The sequence below is a fragment of the Teleopsis dalmanni genome, chromosome 2, assembly GCF_002237135.1.
Source record: "Teleopsis dalmanni isolate 2A chromosome 2, ASM223713v2, whole genome shotgun sequence".
NCBI classification, from domain to species: domain Eukaryota; kingdom Metazoa; phylum Arthropoda; class Insecta; order Diptera; family Diopsidae; genus Teleopsis; species Teleopsis dalmanni.
Genome location: NC_051847.1, coordinates 146,906,946 through 146,917,462, shown reverse-complemented (window position 1 = coordinate 146,917,462; position 10,517 = coordinate 146,906,946). Strand labels below are relative to the sequence as shown.

The 10,517-nt window shown below is 30.3% G+C and overlaps 1 protein-coding gene across 1 annotated transcript; it reads left to right on the top strand.

The window, feature by feature from the left end:
- LOC119680333 (phagocyte signaling-impaired protein) lies at nt 1-10,067 on the top strand. Its single transcript, XM_038093098.1, has 10 exons — nt 1-284; nt 4,459-4,683; nt 5,161-5,354; nt 5,430-5,728; nt 5,795-5,927; nt 5,985-6,257; nt 6,323-6,518; nt 6,574-7,712; nt 7,772-7,964; nt 9,698-10,067. The coding sequence occupies exons 1-10, from the start codon at nt 227-229 to the stop codon at nt 9,907-9,909; spliced, it is 2,922 nt and encodes a 973-aa protein (XP_037949026.1). The 5' UTR covers nt 1-226; the 3' UTR covers nt 9,910-10,067.
- Nucleotides 10,068-10,517: the final 450 nt, after the last annotated feature.

The following is a 10,517-nucleotide window of genomic DNA, read 5'->3' as shown; positions in this document are numbered from 1 at the left end:
ACAACACAATCACGGTTTTGCAAAAATTTATTTAAAACTGTTGATAGATATAAATGGTGGATAAAGTCAATAAAACTGAATAATTTTTGGCAATTTTACAAATTACTTCAAAAATCTATAGTGTTCATTATTATAAATTTGACATACTAACAACAAATTGAAGTAATTAATAAGTGCAATTAGCAAAAAGGAAAACAAAGTACATAGAAAAAAGAAAAAAAAAATAATGGCACAGCACGTGTTAAGTCCCGCCACCGTTGAGCGGCGATTGCGCCCTATTTATGGTAATTATGCTTTATTTATAAATATTAAAAATAAATATTATGTACATGTACTAAACTCAATACATTATGTAGTACATTGAGCATATATTAATAAATTAAAAAAAATATTGCATAACACAACGGAAAAATAATATCCGCCGAATAATAAGCTTTAATAAATGGATTTCTTAGGGTATGTACCAAATAAGACTACAAAGCACTCTCCAAAAAGTCGTATGGCTCTGTAAACAGTTCCCTAATTTGTGAAAACATCTATTAATTTCTATTTCTATTAATGCCGGTATTATGCTGTAACGCCTTGTTCAAAAGATTAACTAAAAACAACTAATTCTATTTAAGATTGAAAAGTGTTGAAAAAATCTATACCTAATAATAAATGGAACAGAGATACACACAGAAAGAATGACACCACACATCAGTGGTGTGGATTTTCTATGTCAACATAATGCATTGTGTTATTTATAAATCAACAATAAACTGACTTTACAGTTTTTTATTCATAGTGAAATCGAGTACTATAGATTTGTTTTTGAGTTAATACAAATAAAATTCTACAATGATTTGCATAATATTGGCTGAAAAATATATAAAAGATCAATAAAAATCCCATTAAAATAAGAAAATCGTAACAGCTTTTTTAAGAATTGATAGTAAGTCCTTTAAACAAGTTATTGGACACTTATAATTTTTTTGAGTTTTGGCTGAAAAAACAGTTTAAGTCTATAATATCTCTATAAGTCAAGATCATACATACAATTATATAAACAAAGCTGTTTTTTCATATCTGCACTTGCCTCTTCATATAAGCATTACTTATAATTTCTAGTTAAGGCTTTGCATTACCCACAATTACGATTTGCCTTCTAAGTAATTAAGAATTTATTAATTTATCAGTATTACAGATATGCTTTTATAATACAATGATCCTAATACAGAGTACATAAAATAGATAGATAGATTAATTAGATTATTTGAGACAATAACTATTAAGTTGTCTGTCTTGTATATAATCTATTTATTAGTCGAACTTTGATTCAGTTTAAACTAATAGTTATATATTCACGACGATAATACCCGATGACGCTATTATTCAAATTATGTTTATATACACACACATTACAGACATTTTGAACACTTAAGTTTAGTTTCCAACACTCTCAGAACAGTGATTTTGCTTGTGAAACACTTGTTTGTAAATTATAAACTAAAGAAATTATGAACTATGAACCCATTACCATTTTGAATTTTTCAATGATTATAATGTTTCACCATAAAACTGTCATTAGAGTTTTTCTCAAAGCTGAGCAAATATAAAAGCCAATTAATATCAGTCTTATATGCAACTGAGGTTAAGATCTCCTGTTCCGTAGAGTTCACCCCGACCTAAAAGATCTATTGTGCGCCTATAGGCCCAACTAGGACAATTTTAGACTATTTATAAATCTTATAATTGCAGTGGGCTTAATTTTACCTATTTGATTTGGGACCAGGATCCCGCTACCAAGGTAATCGAGTCTACGTCTTGCTGCCGCTGGGTAGTTGCATAGAACACGTTCTGATGTTTCCTTCTCCTCATGACAGAGTCGACAGGAATCACTTTCTATCGCACCTATAATCTTCATGTGGTAATTAAGTCTACAGTGGCCTGTAAGAAGTTCAGTGTAGATTTTGATATCGTTTCTGCTAAGGTTGATGATAGCATCAACTTTGATGTGTTCAGGATCAATAAATCTTTTTGACTGTCGCATGCCTGTTTGGCCTCTCCAGTGTTCAAGTAGATGTTGTTTCTCCCGTTCACATAATAAGTCATTTGTGAAGCTATTTGTTACCCCGTAGAAGGGCTCTGGACCAATGAAAGAACTACATATATTAACCATTAAGTTTTAGTCTTACTAGATGGAATGGAACTGGATTTCCATTATTCAAAATAATAAATATTTCTCTCACCTACATTTATTGTATTCTTTATGAATTGTCTTTAGTTGACAGATCTATCCAAATTCAATCTTTAGCCATAGCCTTACTGATGATAGTGGTTTTTCACTTTATTTCATTATTTAGAACATGCATATAATTAATTATTTATGACACAAAGGATTCATAAGTCTGCTAATCATCTTTTTACCTGGAAATTTGTTTTACATTCAGTGATCTACACAAATGCAGTGATGTACACACTAAAACATTTTGGACCATTTTACGCTATTTATATTTTATTTTTTGTAATCATATAAACTTTGACTTATGTTTAAAAAACTCCTCAAAATAATTCTCTAAATATGCACCTGCTTTTGTTATTGTATTGCGGTAAGATCTACAAATCTTACCGGTCTAAATTCTCGATGTCACCCTTGTTGTAGAATGCGTTATTGTGCTGTCTTTAATCTACAAATTTTACCGGTCCAAATTCTCGATGTCAGCCTTGTTGTAGAGTGCGTTATTTATATATATGCTTCTTGTAAACGTAATGATTTATCCTTCTATTAATATAGTTACTATGTTGTTATGTTATCTAATTAATGTATATAGTCTTTTTCTTAGTTTTTATATATGTATATTTTTTTATATAGTTATTTCCTATATAAATAATGCAGGATGTTATAACAACTTTATATAGTTTATATAGTTTATTGCACTCCAAAAGACAACTTCAGTTGTCATATAGACTATTGCACTCCGTAAGGCAACTTACAAGACCGAAATCGATCTTACATTGTAACAAATGCACTATTAACAGAAAATGAACTTAAAACAATCAATTTACTTAGTTTCTGTATTTTACATAGCTCACCAAACCCAGCTCTTTCACCAAACCAAAAATATATTTGTCTTCTAGCACAGCTTCTGAGTTCAATTTTTTTATTGTATATTGTAAATTTTCTTCTATTTACTATAATAGGTGTAATCTAATGGGAAAAGTAAACAATTTCCGATTTTCTATGTACAGGCCCGACTCTCTAGAGGCAGTAACAAAGTTTTTCCATCGGTTCCAAATGAAGTTATGTGTTTTGGTCGTAACTTTCTCCTTGATAAGGAGCGATGCCTACCAATACTGGCGGTCTATACGCAACTCACGCCGAATAAATGATAAACAAATACCGATCATTCTTCCCACGTAAGTTCGGGTATTAACCACAGCCACAACGACTCTGCCAACCATCACTTAGCCAGGACAGCCGAAGCTGCGAGCACCCGATCCCCGTAATATCAGATTTACACCTCCGATCGGGTTTCGCAAGAGCCATGCACACTCCACAACAGTGTCGGCATAGCCCCAGGATTTTAGTCGCCTTTTACGTTAAGTATGCCTACTTCGTGAATATTCTAACCCATTACCTGCAGAGGGAGCTCTCCAGAGGCAGCGAGCAGTCACTTTAGTTAATCCGCTCTTCCATAATCTTAGAGTTTGCAGAAATTAATATCAATAAACTTCAAAGATTCCTAAACCGCGTACCTAAACATGCTGTGTCAGTCAACTAACCAATATTTTCTATTAAGAGAAAATTATTATTTGATCCTGTTCACTTATTTAAGTCAGCTATTTTAGTATAAGGTTATGTATCAATATGTTGAAGGTATTTGAGCCAGTTCACTTAAGCACTTTTACTCTTTCTTAACTCGAGGTATTTTCAAAATCTCTCTCCCTACGCCTTGACTGGATTATTGTTTATCACTTCATCAGACTAAGCAATAATTGACCTCAGATCTGCATGCCTCCCCGAGGAGTCTGTAACAATTCTGAGATTTGATAACGCGGTGTTGGTAAGTCTGTCAGTTTTCGTAAATAATTTCAGGGCTCTATTTCTTATGTATTTTTTGTTGGGATCAATCTTGAGGTCCCTGAGGATATCATTCGTCCCAATGTACCAAGGTACTTTGAAAAGTCTTCTCAGAGCCTGGCTTTGTGCAATTGCTAGCTGGCGAATAGTAATGTTTGAAGCTTTGTATCATCATGTCCTTACCTCATTATGACTCAGTGAGTATTTTCTTTCTTCGCCAACCAATGAGTATTCTCTATCTTCGAACTGATGCCACTATTATTCAGCATTCAGATTTTTATTGTGATAAGGGCTTACATCAGCTTAATGATGAAAAATAATAAAATAACAATCATTCTTTATTTATTTTATTGTAATTATTATTTTTTAATAATTTTTTTAAAATTTATTTACAGACAATTTGGAAGTTGGCAATAATCGCAAAGCTTTACAAGAATGTGAAAAAGTATTAAAGAAACATCCACATCTGTTATGTGCGCGAGCACTAAAAGGTTTAGCGTTGCTCCGGCTGGGACGTGTAGAGGAAAGTGATATATTTCTGACTGCAGTAGCTAATGAGCGACCATCAGATGATTCAACGTTGCAGGTTCTATCGTTTTGCTATAAAGAATTGGAGCAACGTAAGTGAGCTCGGCGTGAATTATTAATAACTACAAATACTTAACTAAAAAACAAAATTTTTTGTTTAAATTGTTAAAGTGTGCTAGCGCACAATTGTCGCACATTAATTTTTGTCAGTTTATTATTTTGGTGTATTTTATATATAAAAAAGCAGCTCATATTAGCCAAAAGTTCATTGTACGAAGTGAGTGCGGAAAGTATGAACATGGCTAATGAATATTTCAAAATATTTTTTACTTAGTAAAGAATTCAAAAAATAAATATATATAACATATATATATGAAAAAAATGAACATAAATATATATATATTATATATATATAAATATATGTATAAATATATATGTATATATATAAATTTATTAAGTTAATAGACTTTTTAACAAACTTGCTTTATGACAAACTTCAATTCTTTTCATCTTATTTATATATAAAATTTTATTAATAAAACATTTTCTAATTTGTTTTTACTTCGCAGTGGATAAAATAGTTGAACTATATAATCTGGCTGTACAGCAGTGTCCTGGCAATGAAGAACTGCTGGCTCATCTTTTTATATCACATGTGCGTATTGAAGATTTTAAAGCCCAACAATCGGTAGCACTGCAGTTATATAAAGCTGTGCCCAAAAATGCATACTACTTTTGGGCGGTAATGAGCGTTGTGTTGCAGGTAAAGTCAAAATATATTAATAAATATATAAAATATTTTTTTAAATATATTAAAATAAGATTTTCATCCTTACAGGGTATACGAGGTCCAGAAAAAAATGTACCAGAAAAGCGGAAACTCTGTTTATCACTTGCCCAACGCATGGTTGACAAAATTATTAACGAAAATAAACTGGAGTCTGAGCAAGAAGTATTCCTTTATTTTCATATATTAAAACTGCAGAATGACAATAAAGCTGCCTTAACATTTCTTAATGGGCCAATTTGTGAAAAGTACTATCCCGGTATACCCATATCGTTTAAAATTGAATTATTACAAAGTTTATGCATGTGGGAGGAAATTAATCCACTTTTAAAAGATTTACTTAAAGAAGAGTGAGTAAAAGTTCGTTATACTCATATAAAAGTATTGAATAATAAATTATAATCTTAACTTCTCAGACCGGATCGGTGGGATTATTATAAAGATTATTTAACGAGTTGCTTTGAACTGTACAAAATTGAAAAAGAAAAGTCAAAAAGTGAGGAGGAATGTATGCAAGTCCTTGAAGATTGTCATGAATTTATTTGCATGGTATTTATAAATTTTTATTAAGAGATTCATCCTTACTTAATTGTAGTATTATTACAGCTCATTGAATCGAACACAAAAAAAGTTCGTGGCTCATATTTGGCAAGATTGGAACTTCATAAACGTATGCGAGCACAAAATCTTAATACCAAAGATTTATTAGGAAACTTCTGTGACCAAGTTTTGGAGTATTTTCGTTTGTTTGGTAATAAATCTTGTTGCACACATGATGTAGCGCTCTTTTTAGAGTCTATTAGCATGGAAGAACGACAAAGTTTGGCCAGTAAATTGTTATTAGAAAGTGGTATTAGTTCAACAACGCTCCCACAAAATGTAAGTATTTTATTAAAGCGACTCTGCGATTATATCAATATGAATAATAATTTTTATTTATATAGAAAGATCAAATGCAAAAACATATTTGTGCTTTACAAATTTCACGTATGTGTGGTTCTCATATTGACTTGAAAGTAGAGCATTTACTTGCCTTTTACACAGCTTTAAAGTTACATTACGAACATGGCTTGAGTTCATTCGGCAAAGGTTTACTAAGTACAGATATCGGACCCTCAGATCCGTATGCCTTATTGGCCGGTAAATTTATATCAAAATAAATTCAAAATTGTTGTTTTATTTTTTTATGTTTTAGCCAATGTTATGTATGACATCAGCTTACAAGAACAAAAATCAGATCATCTCTTTGAAGCCCTCTGCTTACTACAATATGTGCTTCGTAATAGCACAAGCAACTTCCATGTGAAATTATTAAGTCTGAAAATTTATCATATGTTCGGGTGTTTACTGGGTGCGCAGGAAATGTATGATTATTTGGATATCAAACATATACAACTAGACTCAATGGGATATGTGCATTGCAATTTATTGCCACTATGTGGACGCGTATCAATGGGACGTACAGTATTCGACGCAACGTTAAAATTTTTCACTTACAGTTATAAGGAACGGCTCGAATATATTTCTTATGCCTATCGTTTCTGCTCATTTTCAAAGCTAGAAGAATTTATGAACTTCAAGGAACGCCTATCTAACAGTTTGATGTATGTAAGCACTGCCGTCGAGGCGCAGTTATGTGATTTGGTGTCCTTTTACGGTAGCGTGCAACAAAACTTGACAGCATACAATGCAATGAGCATAGACCCATCTGATGATCGTATATCGTGGCATGAATTGAGCGATAATCGTGATTTAACAGCAATTTTACGTTGGGATCCTGTACATTTAGTTAATGTTGAAGAAGAGCGAAAGTCTTCCTTTGAACAAGAAGTGGATTTATTGCATATAAGATCGTTAATATTACGCTTAGTTAGTTCATTTGTAGATTTGTTCCATCCTGCACCAGAAGCGAAATTGTCTGCTAAGAAACCAACAGTTAATATAAATGCAAATAAAAACGAAATTAATAAAGAAAAATTAAAGGAAATAGATGTAGTGGAATCGCTGCGGGACAGTTGGAAGACACTTTTTGAAAATTTGCGTAGTAAAAAGCATAAACCTCTATCGAATCGATTTATAGCAGATCTATTGCCAACGCGTTTACATTTAATGCTACAGATGCCATATGAAGCATTTTTCACAAATTTGGCAGATTTTGTTATAAATTTGTATAAAGTTGACAAATCTTTAAGTGAGAAATCAAAAGCAGTAAACGATAATGTAACTAGAATAGTAGCAATACTCAAGGATACCATAGAGGAGAGCAATATGACTAGAGGCGATGGTCTTTGGCGGCGTAGAGAATGGCAAAATAAAATAGCAGCGTGTATGGAAGTTAGTATTGCGTTTACTATATTTTAAACAAATTTCTATTTAATTTTATAATTTTATAGTTATTGTCATTGTATGTTTTTGTGTTATCGGTGTTTAATGAGAAATTTCAGCCTCCATTGAAATCTTCAAAATCTAAAAAGAAAACAGAAAATTTAACAGATTTACAAATGAGTGAAAAGGAACGCAGTCAATTATTACAAGATATGCAAAGACATGTGCGACAGAAACTTGAAGTTTGCGATTATACCATACGTAAGTTTATTAAACATTATTTATTAAGAAGACAATTGTAAATTGTTTAGCAAAAATTAAAAAAATTATTGTTTATTAATCTGATCAAAGCTTCGAAAAGCTTAATACTCCAGCATGTTTGTGCTCTAGCATTCGAGTAGAATACACCAACACCTAAAACTTGTGTTCGAACATTTCCTATTATACGTATTTATATAGGACAATGCAACAGATAGTAAAACTTTTTGAATGAGCTGCCTAAATAGTTTAAACATCTTCTGGCAGCATGACCATTTAAAGTGTTCGAATTCGAGTGTACTCCAGCTGGTGAAACATGTTGTTGTTGTTGTTGTTGTTGTTGTTGTGACCAGCTACGATTTGCTTGTAAAGTTCTTTTAGGAAATGTCTAACGGCAACTTACCAGGTGATTCATATCATAAAAACAGTTTAAAATTGTTTAAACCATTTTGACTATCAAACAATATGGGTTTGTGCTAACAATGAAGCATAATGCATGATCCAAAAATTTAAACAATGAAGCATTGTGTATCTATATTTGACTATGGCAGTGTGTGACTCACAGTAACGACGATTATATGTTTGAGTGCATTGATTTGTGGATTGTTATCAGATTCTATGTTGTCCAGTTTTGTCCATTTTTTTTTCAAGGTAGGAATGTCGTAAAAATGATTTCGTTGTTACGAATGTTGCAAGGAAACAGTTAGATAGACAGTATTCTCCTCTTTATATAACGTATAAAGTAGGAACAAAATAAAATTTAGATGAAGATTGGAAAGTTTTGTTAATTGTTAAAAATTGATCCATCTTTGTATAAAAATATTTCGATTAATTCTTTTTTTGAGAGAGACACTAAAAAAAGTAAAATAATTAAAAAAAGTTGACATATTTGTTTGTAGGTAAAGTTTTCAATTGTCGTCAGCTTTTCCAATTTTTATTTTTAATTATTCTTTCTTACAAAGTATTACAGCTATTCCTATTTTGTGTACTTACTTTATATTATAGTAAATAAAAACCATGATTTAACCTCCTTACACGCTTGATATATAAGTGTTTCATATATGCATAGCGATTGTAGATTACAATATTAACTTCTGTCAACAAAGATTTTGTTGTTTCCTTTTTAGAGACCTAATTTTATTAGATATTTAAATTTAGTATTTTTATATTCATTATATCGACATAATGTATATGTTTTTATAACATTTGAGTAAGTTTATTCTATATATAATGCTGACTAAACTACAACGTCTATTTATAGCTGTAAGAATGTAATCTATCTCTTTAATATAATCTTTCCGACTTTTTGCAGTATATCTTACAATATTTTTATTAAGTACTCAACTTGTTTTTAACTTGAAAAACATGATAAATTCTTATTAGTAGAGAAGATGAACTTCTGTTTTATTTTTTATCCTCTTAGTTTTCCGAAATTGCATGCTATTTAATGCATAGTTCCAGTATTTTTTTAATTATTTATTTCGTTGGTGTAATTTAATCATGCCCTGCAACAACTATTTTTTTTTGTTATCACACAACTATGTTGGTAGCGTATAAACAAATCTCCTTTTTTTTAAATCTAAGTTTATCAAGAAAAACAATATGAATATTTTGTTATTTTCTGGTTCCATAGATTTTTTTATAGACTATTATTTTAAAATTTACATTTACATTATTTTACTAATATCAATAAGTAAACTTAAATATATTTAACTTTGAAATCTCTTAATTTTCAGAATATTGGGAACCTCCAACACTGCCCCGTGACTTAAGTTCATTTATGGCCGATTTATCACTAAAGCCTGAATTCGAAACAACACTCATTAGCGATGTTGCGTCAATATTTAAAGAATCGCATGAGCTCATGGTGAATGAGTTCCTCAACTTGATTAAAGATAAAATATTTTGTTGTTCAAACGTCATAGACAAAACAAATGCAAAAAAATAAATAAATAAATATTTATTTATGAAAACAACAAATTATTTTGCTACGTGGGGGATAATATTTTTCTAAAGAATCATGTTGAAAACATTTGATTAATACCAAAATTTCTGATAGTAAATAAATTTGGCTTGTCTTATAAAATTCTTAAATGTATTTTTAAAATATAAAGTAAAAAAAAATTAAATAAAATCTACGTCATATTTACATTTGTATTACATACATATATAAATTTTAATAATGTAAAAAGTAATTAACTGAATTAAGTTTTATAAGTTTATGTTGTAAGCTAAACAATCAAGTTTTTAATTTATAAGAATAAAGTTAACAGCTTTTAAAACATTCAATACAAATTATATTTTACTTATATTATCTTCAAAATGGATAAGTATATTGAGCTATACCATGTTACAGGTACGTGTTGATTACTTAACGCTACGCCATAATTTAAGTTCATTTTATATTCTTCGATATGATATTGCAAAATTAATGTAGAAGTGTATTTCAGATCTAAAATATATTTTTTAATACTCACTTCAGTAAATAAAAAAAGTTATATAGAAATAATTTAATAGCAATGACTTATTTTGTTAAATACTCTTTCTTTAAAAAAA

Excerpts from the sequence above, each read along its gene's own strand:
- LOC119680333 (XM_038093098.1), top strand. The coding sequence starts at position 227 with ATGGCACAGCACGTGTTAAGTCCCGCCACCGTTGAGCGGCGATTGCGC. Across the intron at positions 5,729-5,794 it reads AAAGATTTACTTAAAGAAGA|ACCGGATCGGTGGGATTATT; the intron begins GTGAGTAAAAGT and ends TTAACTTCTCAG. Across the intron at positions 7,713-7,771 it reads AAATAGCAGCGTGTATGGAA|TTATTGTCATTGTATGTTTT; the intron begins GTTAGTATTGCG and ends ATAATTTTATAG.